The sequence below is a fragment of the Anopheles ziemanni genome, chromosome 2 (genome assembly GCF_943734765.1).
Source record: "Anopheles ziemanni chromosome 2, idAnoZiCoDA_A2_x.2, whole genome shotgun sequence".
NCBI classification, from domain to species: Eukaryota; Metazoa; Arthropoda; class Insecta; order Diptera; family Culicidae; genus Anopheles; species Anopheles ziemanni.
This window is the reverse complement of record NC_080705.1, coordinates 30,245,638-30,267,147: the sequence shown is the minus strand read 5'-3', so window position 1 is coordinate 30,267,147 and position 21,510 is coordinate 30,245,638. Positions and strand designations below refer to the sequence as shown.

The window sequence follows — 21,510 nt, the reverse complement described above, 5'->3', positions numbered from 1 at the left end:
AACGGCTCCCGTTTATAGACCTCCTCCTTCCCTGTTTTGGAAAGGAAAACAGCGCGCCCGCTCCGGATGTTGTTGTACATTCGTTGATTTATTATCACTTCAATTCACCAACCCCATCCAACCAGCGAGTCGGAAACGCTAGCTCCTGAACATCAGCGCCTTCGTCATCCTTCCTTAGGCGATTGCAAAGTTTGATCAATATCAAAACACAGTTTGATAGTAGTAGCGGCTTCGGTTCTGCCGTTCAATTGTTTATTTGTTTGGCCGCCAGCCGCCCTGCCTGCACTCGATTTCGCGACATTCCGTTGGCAAATGCCTTCGGTGGCGAAAGTTCCAGTGTCCCAGTGCTGACGTCGTAAGAGTGTCGTGGACTGATAAAATAATTGTGACAACAAACAACACTGCATATCGAAAGTATTCGTCAGCGAGGTGAATTTGCACAATATCGGACTGCCTCATTAAGTGCTTTGCGAACTTTTCCAAAGTGCTCTAGAACCCGGAACACCTTCCGGTCTACTCCGACGCGTCATCGAGATGATACCCATCCTGAGCAAGTTCGATCTGAAAGAAGGTAGTGTAGCGTTACGGTGTACTGGTCTCCGCTACCTGGTGTCGGCTCCGGTACGCTAAATGTTTGCGGTCCGTTTTCATGTGCGTATTATGCAGGCGGGAGAGCAGGAACCACCAGGTATTTGGATCCCGCCGTTGCGGCCATCGCAGACGCGGGCGACGTTGCAGTGGTGGCTTTTGGCCTCGTTTTGCACCATGTAGCTCAAGTGCACCTGGTCCCTCCTGTCCCTCCTTCGGAGGGGTGGGTGAAAAAAAACGGGGGCACATCAACGAAACCCGATGTATGACAGGTTTTGTGCCCCAGAATGCTGAACCCCCTGGCCTGCCCTAGAATGATGCATGATTTGTGTTGATTTGTATCAATTTTATAGCTGTTTTAGATTTCGGTCCGATTGAAATTGGAAGGCTATTTATCCATTCTAACTAGAGTTGTGTTTTGCTGTGAAACTTTTGAGACACCAATCATGAATGTTTGTGATTCGCCAGTGATTCATGAGTTGCCAGGATTTGTGGATTTGGCGACAAAAACCAAAAACCACGGCTCTTTAAGCGTTCATGAATCTGTCGTCCAAAGTTTCAGATACACTAATTTGGTTTAAAAAGTTATTCTGATCTGAATCTAAATCGGAATTGGCACAGCTCTAATTCTAACATGAATTGGAAGATAGGATTAGAGACATCAACACATTGTAGCACTGTGAAACGATTCGTTAAACAAAATGAATAATTTATCATTTATGTCATGGAATATCATCCACTGAACATCTCATGAGTTCCTATGAATTGATCCAAAGTTAACAAGGTTGATAAAGGCTGAAACGGCTTGTGCTCTTGCTCAACATTTGGCTTATACATTATCATATCTATCTTCCTATCCTTCGTAGCCGTAGTTTTGACGTAATATGTAGTCCTGATGTCCCGATGGGATTGTCAGGCTTGTTTTGTTCAGATTTACATGGATTGAAACATAGGATTTGGGACGTCTATTGATCATAATACTATGAAGCAAGTCGGTTTCCCAATCAATCGTTACACTGAACGCTTCAAAGAACTTCAAAGAACTTGGAAACCGAAATCAAACTTTAGGAGGGCGATAAAAACCTCAACTGCTTCTGCTCTTGTTCAACTTTTCCCCTACAAAGATTCCGATACATTTACCCCCGATTTCATCCTAGCCGTAGTTTTGACGTAATACTGTGTGCCATGCTGGGAAAACGATAATGAAACAACACCGCTGAGTCCAACACTAATCGCATTTCTCGTTCTCTTTCCCAATCGTCGGTCCCATCCGCAGGAGTGAAACAGATCGTCGGCGTCTCCGATATCACCGAAAATCGCAACATATGGCGAATGCTGATCGCCGAGTTCCTCGGCACCTTCTTGCTCGTGTCGATCGGCATCGGTAGCACGACGGGCTGGACCGACTACAGTCCCACGCTGACGCAGATTGCGTTCACCTTCGGCCTGGTGGTCGCCACATTGGCACAGGTAGGTAACGTGGTACCAGCAGCAACAGCAGCTTCGTGCGATCCGCTTGATTTACGGACCAGTTTGTCCACTTCGCCAACCGGTGTACGACCGCTGACCTTCGCGACCGATAACGGATCATGGGCCTTTCGCGTGCGGCGACCAACCGAGCGAGTCCTGTGGTTTATTTTGTGAATGAATCTCGTTCACACGAGTTTGGTTAGGGTTTGAGGAAGGGGGGGACCACGCTCGTCGACCTCCCTCCCCTCTTCCAAAAGCCCAGCCTCGAGGGGCAATGAATGATTCATGCATTCGCTGGCCAGTGGATCCTGTCCTGGGGGTGTCCTTAGGAGGCTTAGATGAATTTAGATTGCTTCTTTCTCGAACTTCCAATCCGTTTTGAATGGCACCGGTAGAGGGCAGGTTTGCCTGCCAGTTGAAGGGGGGTATCCAAGCGGAGGTAGAAGAAGAAGAAGGACACAAGTCTACCACCGCTCGTGCGGACAACTCTCCGGTGTTGGAGATCTTGAGATCAGCACCCAGTGCCCTAGGGCATGGTCATTATTGCTAGTTCTTTTCGCTTCACGTGTGACTGGAACGTGTTTGTGCACGGGTATGTGCACTACTCTCGCTCCCCTTTTCCACCACCCACCGTTTCTCCCGAGGGGGGGTTCTATAACCCGAGGTGTGCGATTGATCCGTTCTGCAGCCAGGAGAAGGGGTACTTCAATCAAACCATGCTCATGTTGGTGTCTCGTTGATGTCAAACCGTACGACTCTGCGACTCGCCTTTCGCCAAGTTCAACATGTACGTGTCCGTCAGTCCGTCTTCGCACACTTACCCGAAGTCCTCCCGTCTGTCCTGTCTTAAATGATCGATCGTGTTGGAGGTGCGCAATTTGGCCATCTAGAGAGCTGGGTAAAGCCCTCCAACGGCACGCTGGGAGATGCTTTGTTTAAACGGCTCGAGAGGATATTGTTATCGTGTTACGCTGGACTCGATTGGTCGCAGCCTCACAACCGGTAAACAATTTATTACTTCATTTCGAAATCAAATCAGTCACAGGTCGTTGCATTAAAATGATCTCTCTGGTCTTATTAAAATGATTTGAGCTCGTGCACTTCAGACACTGGGCCTGGGAAGGTTAAGCGCAGGACAAACCCCGTTGAGCCCTATCGTTTGGGTCGGGTTACACCGATCTCTAATGCTGCCACACAGCGTTCGGTTTGCTCCAATTATACTCTCCATATGCGAACACAACGATTTCTTCCGATAGCGATCGCCTCCACGTGCCAGAATGATCACTAGAGAGCCCAGATTTCATGCGCCTTATCCTTCACCACACATCATCAGCGTCGTGCGTTTTTCCAGATACGCAACCACCACGACGAAGGGCTTGGCGGAATGCCGTTGAAAATTCTTTCGAGTGCATTGGAAATCCAACCAAGGCTGCCGTTGGTCGCAAGTGCTACAACGGACGCGCAGGCGTCCCAGCCTACAGAAGGAGGGACCGATGCGGACGATCAAACAGCGATGTTTTTGTTTTAATAATAATAATTGTTATTACCGAGACACGATAATAATCATTACCGAACAATAACCCGGCTATTAAAGAAGATTAGAATAGCGGGATCGGTGCCCTCTGACCGCGGGGTGGTGGCATGCGGGTGCATCCCATAATCTCCAACTGCAACTACCATGGGCGATTTGCTTCCCTCCCCGACGACGGCGGCAATGTGGCGCGACTGCGGTTTACAAGCCGTTCGTCCAACGCAGGGAGCACGATATCTAAGCCGACGTAGTGAAGGTGAAGGTAAGGGATGGTCTTGCTCTAAACGGGAGGCCTCCGCGAGCCAAGGGGGGTGGGTGATGAGACCTGGGTAAAAAGTCAACACATTCTCAACCTCGACCGGGAGGAATTTTTGCCAATGACGTCAATCGGTGAGTTTACCGGTTTAATGGCCGTCTAGTTCCGCTCGGAAGGACTGAGTTCGGCACGCCTGGCAAGACCTAGAGAGTCGGAATGATCAACTGGACAAGGAGCTTCATTGCGCTGTTAAATTGTTCCACCACGTGCTAACAATGACCCACGGAGGGACTGATGAGTTTCTAGGTTAACCACCTGACAGACAGGCAGTGCAATGTTGTGCGCACCCTTTTTCTCCGTCATACGTTTTGATGTGGGTAACCATTCGGATACCGTAAGTCAAGCCATTGGATCGGCGACCTTGGACTGACGATTTAACTGCAAACGGAGCTCCGATAAACACGACCTAGCACGTCCTCAACCGGTTTCGGTTTAGAGATTGTCAAATCAATGTCCTGACAACTGGTCGATCTGATAGGCTAATGTCCCACTGTAATCATCCGCGTGTCATTTTAATTACCCCTAATCTTTTTTTTTTATTATTATTAATCTCAAACTCGTGCACTGCAGAAGTAGCCCTCTCCAAAAGGGAATCTCTGCCCGAGTTGTAAAAGATCAATAAAACTTCAGCTGTAGTGCTGCCCGTGCCCGCCAAGTGGTTGGTTTAGCTACTTAAAGCGGTAAATAGACGATTGCCCGTAACAAGCACTCGTAAAGGGGATCAGTGGGGAAGATAAGGCAGACCTTAGCAAAACCCCCTCGACCACACACATCGCCAAGGTGCCCAATTCGGTATGGCTGGGGTGGTGGCTGATAGCGATGTGAAGTGGACAAGTTTGTTGCTTCCTCGACAGGCTCGGGGGGCGCCAGCTGACTCTCTCCTCTAATGGGACAGTGATGACAATTTACGATTTAATTACCCCCTCATAGCCTGGAGCTTGAGGATGTGGACAGTAGTAGTAGCAGTGGTAGTAGAAGTAGTAGTTATGGTAAAATCGTCCGGGGAAAGCCCTTCCCATGCCCCCAAGGTCGGGGGTAGTTGTCCCTGTGTTCGCTGAGTCCGCTGTTGCGCTAGTTTTATCTTCCACTTCTTCGGAGTCTGTGTATGTTTGACTAATGCGTACGATAATTAAAAAGATAACAACGGCTACTGCCGGCTCGCGTACAACACCCGGCCAATACCTGGCCACCTTTGCAGAAGACACCTGACGGTCGAAACAAAGGGTATTCGGTGTTGAAGTTCGGTTTCGGGTAAATATTGAATCTACCGCAAGGCACCGTTCCGTAAGGCCTGCAAATGGCGGCTGCTTGGGGGCCAATATTGACACTAGCCGATATTTCAACGACGTGCTGCAAGAAACCGTGAAGCCGGTGAGTAACAGCACATCCGTAGAAACGGGTCTCTAGTTATTGCACCAACTCGACCAAGCACAAGCTGCAGCTCATTTAGTTTGCAGATGGTACAATCAAGGTGGGTAAATATGCCGTGCGACAAACGAGGCGGCTGTAGTGTACTGGACTAGATTCCGTTGTACCGACACGTTTAGATTCAAATCTGTATGCAAATAGGTAGGCACGTCTCCGGGTTGTACCCTAAAATAGCAGGGCGCCTGCAGATAGCCACGTGATTTGGAGGGGAAAAAAATCTCTTATATTCTTTCACTGTAAAAGAATTTGGTTCGTTGCGATAAGAACTCGAAACATAACCTGTTCCAAATGAAGAGCATTTTTTAGTTCATCTATTGAGACATTGGATTTGATGAATATAGCTTCTAACAGCCCGTTGAACCTTCATGGTCACTATTGCAAAACTATTGTTTCGTGAATCACATTCACAACAATTCCCACGAATCCGTGCTCCGCCGGGCGGCAGATTATAATCATTCGCGTACGTGCTTTTCGATTCCAAGGGATCCCTAGCCTAGCCTTGCCGCTAAACATCGCCAACTCAGTGGTAAGCAATTCTTTCCACCTTTTTTCGCCAAATTATCGCCAAACCCTACTGACGTCGGTTGATCACCGCACAAGATTGCGAACGGAAAGGAAAAAGTCAAAAAGCGCCTGCAAATCTCCATTGGAGAACTGGACCCCACTCACCAGTGCAGTATCAACGGCAGCAAAAGGGTAACAGCAGTGCGCCCTGATGGCCGAGCCGCTATGTCGTGCTACACGAATCCGAAGCATTCGTGGCTCGGTTTCGCGAACGTACACACACGTTCAGGGTCAGCGACTGTCACCGGCGCGCTGTCCAGGGCGAGCTGTCCGGTGTGGCTACTAGAGTGTCCCCGGTGTGCCCTCGCAGATCTTGATCAACCTGATGGCAGAGTACGTTAAAACGCACCCCCCCAAGGGCTCAAGATTGCAGCTCCCGTGGCACGAAAGTTCGTTCACTCGCGTCGAGCAAACGGTACGTTTTCGATAGCGAATTTATATCACCTCTCCTCTACCTTTCCATTCCCATCTCCAATGTGGCCGTCCCCCGGAGCTGGAACATGTGGTGCGTAGGGTGGAGCAAACATGCTCTGGCACGACGTCACTGAGTCACTTCTAGGCTAGACGGCAATTGATTCCACGCGGCGTTAACCTGTCAACGCAGGCCTCAGGTGCCGTTCGTATGGATTTGTTGAAACCTGCCTGCTGGTTTATGGATTCCGAGCGAACGTTGGGCGTGTGGTTGGCGGCTGTGGTAGGACGCATGTCTTGCCAGGTCCGATTCCACAAAGGTTGCACTCTTGTGCTAGGGCTTAGACACGAGACGCTCTAGTAGACACTTAGATGGGAGTGAACCTCAAACCGAGTGGACGGCTAGACCGTTTGGTTTTGCACGGGAAAGACCGTGCCCCTTTGGGTTTCCACCGCGAATCATAAGGCTCTTTACGCGTTCTTAGCTCCCATGCGAAGAGGGTGAAAAGGTGCAAGGTTGATACAGACAGGTTCAGGCTCCATTTCAACCATCGACGATCGTCGCGATCTGCTGCCTCGTCACTCTGCTTGCGAACCACTGAATGCAACAATTGACAGGTTGACAGTGTTTGCCAGGCAAACATTCCTGGGCAACCCCTCGAGAAGCGTTGAGTACCTTAGGGTTTTTTTTTCGGAACCGATCCCGATTGTTTTCTTAACATTCGAATGTGGACTAGAATATCTATGCTTATTGACACAACCAACCCTTTGTTTTCGTTACCAGCATAAAATTTGGACCACCATCAGGTTGGTTCGAGATGGTTCGGCAATTTGCGGCCCGTTGTTTACAGCCCAAAGCTAGTTTACACGTGGTAAACAATAACCGAAACCTTTGCTCGGCCAGTAAACAACTCAAGGTCTTAGAATACGTTCTATAGGCTGAAAGGCCCATAAGCCTCCGGATCGCTTCTGCTAGATCTATGTGGAGAACGATCTCGAAGATTTATATGTATCCTCCAAATAATGACTTATTCTTGTCGAGGGATTTTCGCGATCCGACCCTCTTGACGATGACGGTTGCACCTACGTTATCCTTCCCTTTTTCTTCGTGGCGTTTTTTTTCTTGTTCGTGCTGCCTGCTTCCTTTCTCTTACTCTGTTGGGGAGAGGCCACCAACGGAGACCCTTTTCTTGAACCCCGCTCGCCGGTAACAGTGATTCCGATGTGCGTTCGGCAACTTGTTTAGCGAATACATTGCATAATACCGTTCAATATAACTTTGTAACCTTGACATCTCTCACTCCCACCCTCCCTTCGCGGGTTGTCGCTCTCGGTCGCCCAACACCTTGTCCCCCTGTTACTCGCGTATCCGCAGATTCTTCACGCTTCACCTGCGAGTGCTGTAGGCAATCTGGCGGGCTGGTGGAGAGGGGAGACCGCCTTTATTAAGTTTGCTGAGAGAACAGAAAGACGGAGAAAAGGATCGGCTAAAAATAAACAAAATGCAAAAACCTTTAAGAAAAGTAAACAAACCCAAGTTAACAAAACACGCCGCCGATGAGCAATTTTTGCGCACCACACTTCAAGAGCGGGCCGTTTTAGCGTGGCCAGTTGGTGAACCAGTTCTTCCACGCGGCACAACCAGTCTATACCCGTGCATGGATATACACTGTTCCACGCAACTACTCAACACGTGTGAGCAAACGGTGGCAATTATTCATTCACTGACGTAGTTTCTGGTTTTTCTTTTGGCAGTTTTTAAACTACGACCACAAAAAGGCAAACAAAACTACAATCAATCCACTGTTGCGCTTTCGTCGCCACCACTGTAGAGACTCACGCGAGCGAAAGTGAATGGCCGAGTTTGCGAAAAGGGAGTCAGTCAAAACGGCGCAAACAAACGCGCCGGGCTAGACAAACTGGAACCACAGGCTGCCCCGAACTCGCCGACTCGCTTGGAGGGAATTACTTTTAATCGGTTGATTGTAGTTTTGTCAGCCGCCGGCGGCCTGGCTGGGAGTCACAAAAAAGACCTAGATGGAGGCATGGGACGGAGAAAAAAAAACCTTCCCCAACCACCAAGGATGCTTAACCGTGGTTCGCGCATCGTGAATGTCTTCTTACTCCACCGCGGTTTTTACTTACAACGGCCAGGCGAACCTACTGAAACGATAAGCCCTTGAGGTGACGCACCTACTGCTCTTGGTTGCTGGTTGGTTGGTTGGTCGACGCTGCGCAACGAATCTGCTCATCCTTCAGCCGTGGATTTCCTTGTTTAATGCCAACTGACATTTCGTGTTTCGATCGTTAAACAAAGTCACCGGCTAATGAGTGAATCTGCGAAATATAATAACCATTTTACGGCCTGATTGACATCCATGCATTATAGAGTCCATTCTACCGCAAGGACTCTCGCTCAGATGTATCTAAGATCGGTCTGGGATTCACCATTCTGGATCATTCTTCTGCTGGTGGGAGTGCTGAAATTGATCTTGAAAGTTTTTAGCCAAACACAACCCTGACGTTACCTGACGTTCCAGGGTTTCAATTGGACATCATTTTTCAAAGTACCCGCGATCGGTATCTTTAGCCTTTGTGGTGGTTGTGGCCTCAGATTTAGCTTGAGACTGTACCGAAAATGTCAACCCTTTCGCCATCGCCTCCGTTCCGCTCTCGGCTTATCAACGCTAATAGTTCCGGACAGATCTCCGATCGATGTTGGAATCATCATCGACGGTTTTTTTCATTGTTATTTTTTCCGACATTTAATGGTTTGCCAAAAAGAACGCACCTCCGCGTCCCGGTGGTAAAGAAGACGACCGAAACTTGCATCGTTAGCCCCGGGAAAGGTCGTCGCAGCGATGAGGTTTGCCATTGGGTTCGCTCGTGCTTCGTTCATTACCAGGGTAGTTTTGCATCTCAAACGTGGCCAAAAATCGATCCCATCTATTCGAACGAGCGACGAATAAATGCCTATCGCCACGTGGAGCACATGTACGGTGCAGCACTTCTCTTCGCTTCGGAAAAAAATGGTTTGGGGCAGAAGTGGAAAAGAACGATGATGGTCTCGGCCTGATGGGTTACCTTCGACCCAATCAATCAGTTCATTGTTGACTAGTGTTGGGTGCGCGCTTGTTCACCGCTTCGGTTTCTTCCCCGTTGTGCAAAACACAACTTCGAGGCAAGTGATCGAACCAAAACAAAAAATAAACTCCGAACGACTCATCATAAAACGGCTTGGTGCAAAGCGCGAAACAATCTGCATGCGACATGAAATTAAAACCACACCACCCTCGGACCCACCAAAACCACTGTGGCCACAACCGGTCGATCTCTGTCAGGGACACTACGGAATGGACAGCCCACCCGCCGAGGGTTGTCCGTGTTGTTTCGTTTTGTTAGGCCTGTGTTTTTGCAAACCGTTCCGTGGCTACCATCGAGACGTTTTTAGGCGCGTGTTGTTTCGAAGCGCAGAATGCGGAGGTAACACGAATCCCCGGATCGTGACGGATCGTGGCCGGGATCGATTTCGGTTATCGAATATTTGCGTGAACGAATTCGACCTTACAAGATGTACCTACATTTGCCCTCCTTAGTTTGAGGAAATGCTTGTGAAATGAAGCGTCATAAACTCTGTTTAACCACCCGATATTAGGCCTTCAAATGCCATAGAATTTTAGACGTCAATCACATTTCTAACCAAAAATAATAAAAAAAAATTCAAGTACCTGATTTTTGTCGCAATTTAAAGCCCGAGGTAAACGGCAGTGAATTAAAAATAGGCGAGCTTTCGTTACATGAATATTTATACGAATATAAAAACTGCTTTACATGACGATTAAACATATTTATTATTAATTATTGCTTTCCTATCGCTCCGAAGAAGTGCACCCAGCAATTTATTTACCATCAGGCAGTAATTGTATCACTCGCAGTGGGCTCCACCAAAGCGATGTGATTAAAGCGTAACGTGAACTAATTATACACCACACCGTCTCCGGCGTTCTCGAGTTGAACGGAGTCTCGGAGCCGAGTAGGGGTTGAGGTGATAAATGACGCTCCCAAATGGAGACAACTTCTTTCCTCCCTTAACGACGCGGTGGGCAGTAGGGCGAAGTGTGTGCGGGGAAAATTCTCGACGACCGACAGAGTGTGCGTGTGTGTGGCACGCGTCCGCACTTGATCTGCACTTCGATGGGTTCCCGGGCGAGTTGTGCAGCTGAAGACATCTAAAAGACGGCTAGACGAGCCAGTCTTTTGTGGTCGGAGTTGTGCGTGGAAACTTGACCGTCGGGCCGGGTCGGGAAAACCGGTTCCCCACGGGTGGTTCACCCTGCGTCGTTCCTCTTCCCGCGTGCTCCTGGAAGGGCACACTTGCGAGAACGAAAGCAAAACCGATGAATGATGGAAGCGTTTTCATTCAACCGCCCGCGGCATATGAGCGTCTCGTCGATCCAGTTTTCTACCCACCAATGGGGGGTTTTCTGCCGCTAATTCGATGCAGAAGTGTCTGATCGATCGATCGATCGATTGTTGCACCGCGTTGCACACGTGTGCATTTGTAATTCTGATCGTTTCGTTAATCGTTCTAGCCGGTTGCTCGGTAAGGGGTTAAGAGGTCCGCGGCATGCGGCGTCTAGTGGCGGTCAACGCTCCGATCTGATTCCATTGACTCACAACGGTACTATCCGGTCGACCGGAAAGAGCTGCACGTTGCAAAACACCCGCCCGAGAGGTGCGACCATGCAGTTATGCAACGTTTCTCCGGTGCGTCAACAGTTAATCACCGCGAGGGAAAGAACTGAATCGGGTGCTGGAAAAACCTACATGCGTGGTGACAATAAAAACAAAAGATAAGTCCCCGAAAAAGAAAATCATCGTTGGGTAAAACCACCATTTTTGCTGGTGGTCGGTTGTTTATCATTTCACTTGGAATTGCTGATTTGCCTGATGTGATTGTGCTTTGCTTTTGGCACGATTTTGCACACTCACGTTTGGTGAGCGGCTGGTCATGCTGGTGATCGACAAAATTTCCCAGCCGGATCTAGAAGAAACTTTCACTAGGATTTACATTGGCGAAGATGATGCATGGGATTTAAAGGCAAAGAACAGTTATATCTGATGCCTCGCAAAAAGAGTTTCTATAAAAAAAACATAACAGAATAAAAAAACTTTAAGTATCAAAATATTTAAAAAAAAACATACAGCTAAATATAATCTCCTTGGTTGGTCCAAGTAATCATAGCCTCGATCAACCTTTCAAACATCCCACAATTGGTATCGTCAACTCGTCGTACGTTCGTTCGTTGAAATATGATTAATACCTTCCCTCTAACTTCATTGCTCCTAATTGACGCATAAATTAACCCTGCCATCACTCAACAACCCTTCGCTTGTTTGTTCCCCTCCACGATGCGAAGTGTTGGTTTAGGGTTTTCCTCTCTTTTTTCCAATTCGTTTGGTTTATTTCCACTCCCCCCCACTTTAGGTGCCATATCGATTGCAAATGACATTCGCGTGCACATTCGTGACGTTGTCGTCTTCGTGTGTGGGAAAAATGGGAGCAAACACTGCGACAGAAGCACGGTCCCTTTCCTGCACCACCGCCGCTGGAGCAGCGGATTTATTTGCGCTTCGCAAATGGTGGTACTTTGACATGATGAACAAACATGTAATTAATTTTCCATCACAAGCACCCACTGGAAGACGATACAGGATGGCGGTTGCCCTTGCGATGGCGGGCAGAGCCAGAGCAACGTCAGTTACGTGCCTATTAACCGGCCCTTGAAGAGGGTCCATTTGTGCCGCCGGTTGAATATGCAAACACAAACACGCACCCCGAGCTGCCCTGGGAGCTATATGCACCGGAGTCGGTGTGATCCTGCTAATTTTAAACTGCACGGTAAATGGGGCGAGTGAAAATCGATAGTTTGGATTTTAATCACATCAGTTATGGACCATTATGGAGCATCGGCTTTTGGTTAGAAGCACGTTTAATAGTTTATTTAGGAGAACATTTTCAAACGTGAATCAGACAATGATAATATAACTTTCTAAACTCAAAAGATCATACAAAAAATAGACAAAAGTAATAGTAAAACTATTGTTAGCAGCAGAAGTGAATAACTTCTTCTAATAAACGCGAAAAAAATGTGGCATAAGAAGAGATCATTCAACCGGCATGTAGTGCAATCAAGAACCATCACGATCACACGTCCAATAAACACCTACCATCATCACCTTTTTCGCGCCTCGCCGGTTTACGACTCCCGATGTGGTTGATGAAAAATGGCCTAGTCGACCACAAAAACGGCCACATTCGTCGGGCAAAAATCGTGCTCAACGTGATGGAACGGGCAGGTGTTAACATGGTCATCCGTTCACGTCGCACGAGCCTTCGAAAGGTGGTCCTTTTTCATGCAAAAAAAAAAAACAAAATATCTATAACTGTACGAAAAGTCGTGGGAAAATGGATCAAGAAGCGATAGGCAAGAGGAAGGGCGAGGCGTGAAGTTGGGCTAGTTCTAAAAAGGCACAACAATAAATCCCCTAGCACGCCGCCCGATACGATCAAAGCCAGCGCGCGCGTCTCACACGATGCGTAACGGATTGCGAATCCGATTTGCGTTTTCGAGCCGTTTGTTTCTTTTTTTTCCCCCCGTATTAAATGTGGAGCACGTGTCCAGGTGGATCGCGTGTGCTTGGGGGAAGATATGATACAGCAGCAATTGACCGTTTTCTCACCTAGATTCAATTGTGATGTTTTTTTCTTTCGTCTGCTCATTTTGCCAACTTTTTGTTTCAGGCTTTCGGACACGTGAGCGGATGCCACATTAATCCTGCCGTTACGATCGGCCTGATGGTGACGGCCGACGTGAGCATACTGAAGGGTGCGTTCTACATCGTTTCGCAGTGCATCGGTGCAATTGCAGGAGCCGCCGTCATTAAGGTGAGTAAACAACAAAATGTCAAATTTACAACTACACTCACGAAGAGCAGTTTGCTTAACAGCATCGTAAAAAATAATGTAATATAGGGTCAACCATGATGTTTTAAATCAATGTTACTAAAACTGAGCCCTAGTTTTGAGGCATGTTGTTTGTCCGACGTTTTAAAATTTTTAAAATATTTTTATTTGTTTGGAAAGACCCTAACGTCTGAGGGCCTGAATCGTTTTGATATGACCAGTTAGGAGGAAAAACTCATTTAACTGGGTATGTCATTTCTAAAGAAGTAAATGGAATGATGTTAAAAATTTGCCTAATGCAATAGAAAGGTATTCGCTATTAAGGCGCTATAAGACGTAGAAAACAATACAAAAGAAAAATAAATCGATTTACTGTTCTAGTGGTGAGTGCATGTTTTTGTACAGCATAAAAACTATAACTATAACTTAATTTAAATATTAAATGGATTATTTTTTATCTAAAAATGGTAAACTGCTCCTGCAGCAATTAACCAGCACGCACTCAAATGGATCGATTTATTTCTGTAATGAAAGTGCCTGGCTCGGCATGCAAATGCACTTTCGATGTCATTTGGCACAAACGAGCAGCGAAACCGAAACGTATGTACATTCGTGCGTGTTACATTCCCCGACCGTCGGGCAGACTGGCAGGTCCCGGCGCAGTAACACACCCAGCTTTTTTTTTGTAGTAAATTTTAAATGGCGGAAAAATATGTCAACAACAATAATGGCGGTCATGTGCCGTTCCCTCGGCCCGTTGTTGCTCGAAATCGAAATCTCATGAAACCTGTTGTCATCGTGCTTCAACGGGATCAATGGAACGGAAACAACGCCTTTGACTGGGTGTACCGGGGTTGATTTAGAATGTTTCCAAACCGAACACGAAGAAGGGAGAATGGTACAAAACGCAAGTAGAATGCAGCGCAAGTCAACGCGTCTCCCAATCGGCACAAAGGCAGATGTCAAAGATGAAACCTTCTTTTCATCTGTCAGCCCCGGTCTGAAGCCCGTTCGTAGGGTGCGCGGGACAGGAAACAGCCCCAAGCGTGTGCTGCAATCGTGTGGCATACGCGAAACATAACCCAAATTGCCTACAACCGACGATGTGCGCATCGCGAGGTAAACCGGTGTCCCTTGCGCATGCACATGCATGTGAACAACAATAGGGCAACCAGTCCCCCAACAAACCCCCTACGACGCTCCCTGTTGCCTACCTTCAGGGGCCCCGGTGCAGTAATGCACTGTTTTGTCACAGATTAACTCGGGCTGCGATCGTTTTGTGTCGCATTTTTATTGAAATGTAAATGCACTTTTAGAACCGACACCGGAAAGCTGAAAGTTCAAAGCGCGTACGCGTGGTAGGCGAGTCCTTTCGCTTTTTCCCACCCCTCCAAGCGCGGGTTCGTCGCTTGCTTTTTGTTTGTTCACCTACCGAAGTCACTTGTTTTGACGTGGGGTGCTGCTGCCTCTATTTGCTCACTGTCATGTGCGCGCACATGAAGACAAAGTGCGAGTTTCGTTGTTCAATCGCTCAATCGGGCGCACTCGATCGAAAGCCTGACACAGTCTCGTGCGGCATCATGTGTGCCATTTTGGTCTTATCGATGCATTTTGTGCCAGACACAGGGGAGCTCAAAATGCCAAGGTACGCCAGACCGAGGCAGACGGTTGGTTCCATTTCTTGTAACCCTTGGTCTTGGATCGGTCCTGTGGTGTTTTATCAATCATATCTCTTTCAGTTCCTTTTTTTCCCTCTTTGCTTCTCCATTCCTGGTTCCGAAGGTACATAATGATGGTGGTATAATGAGGGCAAACGGGACCGGACCTTTGCGGACCCTTCGGAGGTTCGAGTTCGAGGGCACCTTCACCTTCGCCCGGCAGCGTATAGAGGGGTTATTTTTACCGTAAAAATGGATCAAATAAACTTTGACATGTTCACCTTTAATTTGCGACCATTATGAGCAGAAATGACAGGCCTGGCTTTTGGTAGATGTTGTTTTCGTTGTTGTTTTCTTTTCAGTATCAAGGATCGGTAGGTCGATCTGTTTTGAGGACAAACTGGACCTTAAAAGGAGTGTAATTCGTATGACATTTCATGGGCTTTGACATGAAAAAGAGTTCACAGGGAAATCTCATTTTTCTCCGATCGGCGTGTAAGGCAAGGTGAGGCAATATGCAACCTCTTTAGCGGAAACCCTTCGTTTCTTGTAGTTCATTCGAGAAATATACGCCAAAGTTCTATACATTTCGGTTCTCTATTTCCAATTTTCAAGACCAATATTTTCCACACACGTGAAAAGAGTTTTGCTAATGCTTTATTATCAATGATCCTAACACGACCAGACAGTTCTTTCTAATATAAAAAAAAAACAAAATAGGTTTGAGCATTACAAAATACCCGGTTGACAAAAATTCAAATTTTTTGCAGCTGTCATGTAGTACCAGCAAGTTTTTCCATGGCAGATTGCTGGGACTCTTGCTGGAACTACATAGTACCAGCAACAATATCAATTTCTGTCAACCGGGTATTTAATTAAATTTCAACCACACACCAAATACAAATTTGATTTTTCCAATGATGTTTTCGTCCTATAAATCGATACGTCACAGTAACAAATTTAATCTTGCCATCTTGCCCCACCTTACCCTACGTTTATTACCATGCACCCTATCATGACCTTCATAATTCGATAGTGCAATACGTCACTGAGTGGTTCGTTATTTATTTTATTATGTGGTTTGTAAACAAGTCTGTTGCTTTTTTGACGCCCTTAACAACAATGGTCACATTATTGGATTCGTTTCCTCGGGCAGCCCAGTAGAAGACGGAGAAAAGGGACTCGCCCTTGTGATTTATATATGCCACCCGAAAGGGTTCACTTCCTCTGCGAGACGCGTGCACACCGCAACTTCACGCCAGCCAACCTGTCAGCCTTGTCCGGGGCGATGTTCCACCACCTGTTGCATTCGACATTCGAACCCGAAACCGGAGGAGTGAAGGTGGTATAGAAAAAAAAAAGAAAAAAGAACACCAACCGCCAACAAATGACAAATTTCCAACTGGCCATCAATCAGCGCGAACCGTGGTAGCGTGAACGCTGCTCCGTACGGCGGAACCATTACAGAACCACCCCGAGACGGTATGTCTGTCGTGGCACTACTGCAAGTGGTTTCCCCCTACCGGTTGCCCCTGGCGAATCTTGATACACCGACGGCGGAAAGAAGCGAAACAAAAAACCTCCAATCGCGTCTCGTGGTGTCGCGTGTTCGTAACACTCGCGCCAGCTGCCGAAATGGCGGACCGAGCACGCGCTTCGAACCGATAAATTCACCATCATTCCATCAGCTCCCCTAATAATAGCCTTTCGGGTCTGTGCGCCCCGATGTCCCGACTAGCACCATGTAGATGTGATCTATAATCCAATTTTCGGAAGACGAAGGGACGCTAAAAAAGAACGCATGGTACGCACTCCATTCGGTGGTGGAACTATTCATTAGTAGGAGGCAGTAGACGATCTCCCCTTGCCCTAAACCTTGACCAAGTGTCGAGCGGGGCCGGCGACCGGTTAGGCCCCGGTCGCCCCGTGCCAGCCAGCAACGGCAGACCGCAGATCAATCCAATTTTGATTTGCCGCCAAACATTTTGACGCATAACAAGAGAACCACCGGGTGACGGGGAGAAACTCAAATGACTCCGGACCCCGGAGGCCCTGCATTAACCTTTCGCACCCGCACCTCGGTGGGCAGAATTCGGGGGCGGGAGTGTTATGCTTGCTGGCGTGTATGTTTTATGTATGTTTGGCTGCCAACCGATACCGATTGGTGTTTTGCTGGAAAACCCGTAGCGTTGAGTGACTCCGATTAGTGTTTCTCTTTCGGTTCGCCTTGCTCTTGTCATGCGCTAAGGTCTCCGCCGACCTGACCGCTCCTCTCATACTAAGTTGTGTAGTAGGTGCATGTCTGACATGATGACACCTCTCAAAACCTGTCTCCACGGCGACACGGGAGGACCTTCTCTTTCCGAGCGTGTGTCTTCGGCGACACTTACAAGAATGTAGGGTGCAGCATCTTCTCACTCGAGGCGTCAAGTAGAGACGCTTGTTTGGCGGTAGCTCGTGCATCCCCTTGGACATGATGTTTTGCATGTTTCAACAAACCGAACCGCCACTCTCGGTCAACCCACAGGTTGTCGTGAACATCGTTGTGCTCTTTAACTCCGCGCAAACAGCAGTCAAATGTTGCGATTTCGAGAGACATCTTGCGCCTTCTTCTTAACCTATGGATGGTCTAATCTGTTTTAATTGCTGCATGTGCTCACTCTCCGTCCAATACTGTCCAAGAATCGAGCTACAAATAGATGAAGTAGAATTGACATTAGGCCTCGGTGTTTGCTTTGGTCAGTCCTCAGCGCGATTCTAGATCAGATTCTTGACGTTGGAGATTTTCCGCGACGATCGATTTGACCGGGTTGAAAAAACAAAAATGGACACCCGGCTTGACCGCTTCCAGGGGACCGATTATTGGCTCGTTAATTGGCAACCTTCGCGCGCCAATCGCCGGCTAATGGCTCGTCCGAAACTACGCACGTACCTAGAGCGAGCGCGCCGTGAACGTGCTAAATGGTGCGCCTAATGGCGAGTTTCGATTAAAACGTTGCCTTCTCTAAATGGTTCGCCGGTGGTTTCGGTGCTGAAGTGTACGTTCTAGGTTCGACCGGTGCGTTCTTTCGTACCACTTATTTTCGAGTGTCTCCCGTTAGCGTACCGGCGTCGTGGTCGCAAGTACACGTTCACGCACCGTGGGCTAATTTGTTTAGCGAATTGGTAAACTCATCGCCTCCCCCCCGGAGTCAACGCCAGCAGCACGTCTCGGAGTGCCGTGTAAGGTATCAATTAAAAAAGCAGTTTGTTTGATTCACGAGTAAAGCGAAGGCCCGAGGGTGGATCTGTTTTCTGGAACGGATTTTGGTTTAATGTCTCGGGAGTCCAATTGGGAGGATTATTTGGATTTCCTTTATTACAGACGAATTTGATTTTGATGCATACCATGTCGCCGTACGATTTGATTCCAATCACTCTTAATACAACCACCTCAAACAACTCAACTTTAAGGAGCTTTATACATACAAAAAAAAAGAGAACTTAGCAAACAACATACATAGCTTTGTCCAGAAGGTCATAAATCTACAAGCGAAATCCAAAACATTTCATAACCGTAATCAAGCAAACTAAGATAGGTTAAACCTGCAACAAGCTTCAACTTGAGCTTAACTCATGCTCGTGTAACTAAAAATTATCGACACGCCTTGATTAAACATTCAAATTTGGCTACTTTACACCTACCTAAAACGTAATCTATCGTGATTGAAAAGTAAACAAATTAAAGATGAATTAATTGTGAGAAAATGATACACCCCACGTGAATACCCTTGACAGAGAACATCACACTGTATAAGATATTAAAATCTACCCCAATCTATGCTGCATGGGACATCGTGCTGGAGCCTTCATGCAAGGCCAGCTGGTTGTAGCTTTCGTGTTTAGTGGCATTTTCCAACAGGCTGTTGTTTTTGTACTGACACTCGCTTTTCTCCCGATACCCCACAGGCTGCCACACCGTCGGAAGTGGTCGGTGGACTCGGCGTGACCGGCATCGCCCCGGGACTGACCGCTGGCCAGGGAGTCCTGGTCGAGGCGCTCATCACCTTCATACTGGTGTTCGTCGTCCATGGCGTGTGTGACAATCGTCGCTCGGACATCAAGGGCTCGGCACCGCTCGCCATCGGGCTTTCCATCACCGCTGGACACTTGGCTGCGGTAAGTTCGAAGCGTGGGTAGGAAGGAGGCCTTCCGTTTTCCCGATTGTTGACGCAACCAATAATTGTTACGATACGTCCGACTTTGCTTTAATTCCACAGATTAAGTACACCGGCGCAAGCATGAACCCAGCCCGCTCGTTCGGACCGGCCGTCGTTATGGGCAACTACACGGACCTTTGGGTAGGTAGAAGACCGCCGGGAAAACCAGCTCAAGGAACCAGCATAACAACAATCCAATATATCTTTCTCCTCCTTGCCAGGTTTACTGGGTTGGCCCGATCGTCGGAGGTATCATCGCCGGGGCCCTTTACCGTCTGTTCTTCAAAGTAAGAAAAGGTGACGAGGAATCAAATTCATACGATTTTTAAAACCCTCCCCCCAAACCACTTGTAAGATTTAGCCCCTTTTCACCGATCGAGCAAAAGTGAAAGAAATAGGCACGAGCATTGCCGTCACAGCCCGTGTGCGGTTTGGAGGTTTCGGAACAGCTTCTTCACAAGTATTTAAATTGGTCTTATTCTATCCTCCGCCGAAACGTGAAGGAGTGTGTCCCGTGGAGATTCTGTCTTCCTACTACACTAATCCCAATTCCATCGCCATCATGTTCACACACGAGAATTCATCTACAATCTTATTCAATATCCCTATTAACAATTCCTCTTTCTTTCGCATTGAACTCATTGGAATGTTGTTTTAACGGTGTATCTTCTGTCTGTTTCTCGTTTTTATTTCCCTGTTTTTTTACCTCGCCTGCCCCGCCCGGATGCCTAATATTCGTCCGCGTAGATGAACACTAACAAAGTAGGCCAAGTGACTAACGATGTTCAGTACATTTAGCCCGGAGCGTAACCCACTAGCCCATCTCCATAGTTTGTACTACGATTAACTATTACTACCACTACTACGAACCACTACCAAACATCGTGCCTCGGGAAAGTCCTCGCTGGAAGCGACCGTAAATCCGGGTGGAAAATGTGAAGAACTACTACTGGGATGACATTGGAAACACTTCGGAAACGGGACAAGGATTCGATAACACTCATACACACGAAACCATCCCTTGTGGAGGAAGGTGCTTGCATGGGACACTAAATCAACCATCTAATCATCATGCTAACCAAAATTTGATAGCTTCCGGAACTGGAGAACATTCAGCAGGGAAAACAGTGGGGCTAAGGGTGGTTATGAACTCAAAAAGGGCGATTCTATTACTTTCTCATATGTTTTATGTCGATGATAGTTCAAACAGGACACCGTTGAATAACACTGATATTAGCACTAACTTACACATATGCAAAGCAGATTGTTGAATGTTTGCAGACTTATCAGTCCTTCGTGTTGTTGTAAAATATGTAAACGCTTTCAACGTTTGCTGTATGTTTTACAGCATGATGAAGTATGACGTTTTTTTTAAAGAATAGCAATGAAAAACCAAACCAATAACCTCTTGCACACCTCAACGTACTCTCAACGGTACATCACCTACCTATCCCCGACCTTATATCTGACGGTTCTGCACACGGGACGATAGCGGTGCTCCACAGGAATGGTCGAGCCCCAGAAATGGTCGGGCTTGGATCTGGCCGTTACTTCCTTTTGCTCCGTATTATTTTTGTTTGATTGTTTTATTATCTTATACTTTAATTTACGTGTACCGTTTGCAAAACGGCAGGTTGACAACACCCGTGCACAAACAGCAAAACAAAAACCCCCCACAGAAACACTCGTTCTCCGTAAGATTATTGTGTATTATTTAAAAGAAACTCTGCTAGAAATGCTTCAGCTTTGCAATCCAACACGGCCGAACGAAATTGGAAAGCACACTGTAGCGAAACAAAAAGGGCCTAATGATAAAGCGAATGGATATGATAAACTAGGTCAAAAAAGGCAAAAATTTAACACATATCAGAATCTAACGTTAGCAAACATTGAGAAAACGCATAGTAAAAAATAGAAGATAGGGAAAAGTAGAAAGCAAAACAACAATAGCTTCATTCTGTACATTCAAAGGCAACATTAGGGAAAGACAAACAAAACGCAACGCTAATAAGCTGCAGAAAATACGAAACCAGAAAATACCAAAACAGCTAAACACCGCGTAACAAAAACATGAAAAAAAAACAAAAGAACATATACAAAAAAGGAACATCATCTATCGCTAGAAAGTTATTATCCGTAAGTTCTATTTATGTATCATATACATTGGAATTTACCAAAACAGTGTTGTTGTAGCAAAGAGAGAAGATCTTTAAATATATGAATAAACTATTTAAAATCAACCAATTTTTGATTTACTACAATTTAGAGAGAACATTGCGTTTTAATATTTGTTTTTTAAGATTGTGTGAAATGGTAAGTATAATAAATGAAATAAAGAAGAAGAAGAATAAATGAACATTAGAAAACAGGTCATTTCC

At 46.9% G+C, this 21,510-nt stretch overlaps 1 protein-coding gene across 2 annotated transcripts; it reads left to right on the top strand.

The window, feature by feature from the left end:
* The first annotated feature begins 534 nt into the window (after nucleotides 1-534).
* On the top strand, nucleotides 535-19,930 carry LOC131281348 (aquaporin AQPAn.G). Of its 2 annotated transcripts, XM_058310675.1 has the most exons (7): nucleotides 535-571; nucleotides 1,865-2,058; nucleotides 13,114-13,257; nucleotides 18,882-19,091; nucleotides 19,193-19,273; nucleotides 19,354-19,419; nucleotides 19,880-19,930. In XM_058310675.1, the coding sequence occupies exons 1-7, from the start codon at nucleotides 535-537 to the stop codon at nucleotides 19,928-19,930; spliced, it is 783 nt and encodes a 260-aa protein (XP_058166658.1). The 2 variants fall into 2 exon arrangements, with proteins under 2 accessions (XP_058166658.1, XP_058166657.1); XM_058310674.1 differs by lacking the exon at nucleotides 19,880-19,930 and having other exon boundaries at nucleotides 535-574; nucleotides 1,868-2,058; nucleotides 19,354-19,461.
* Nucleotides 19,931-21,510: the final 1,580 nt, after the last annotated feature.

What these genes read in the sequence shown, in the direction of transcription:
- LOC131281348 (XM_058310675.1), top strand. Translation starts at nt 535, where the DNA reads ATGATACCCATCCTGAGCAAGTTCGATCTGAAAGAAG. An exon ending in GCAACTACACGGACCTTTGG is followed by an intron (nt 19,274 to 19,353) that starts GTAGGTAGAAGA and finishes CCTCCTTGCCAG; the next exon opens with GTTTACTGGGTTGGCCCGAT. An exon ending in TTTACCGTCTGTTCTTCAAA is followed by an intron (nt 19,420 to 19,879) that starts GTAAGAAAAGGT and finishes TCGTCCGCGTAG; the next exon opens with ATGAACACTAACAAAGTAGG.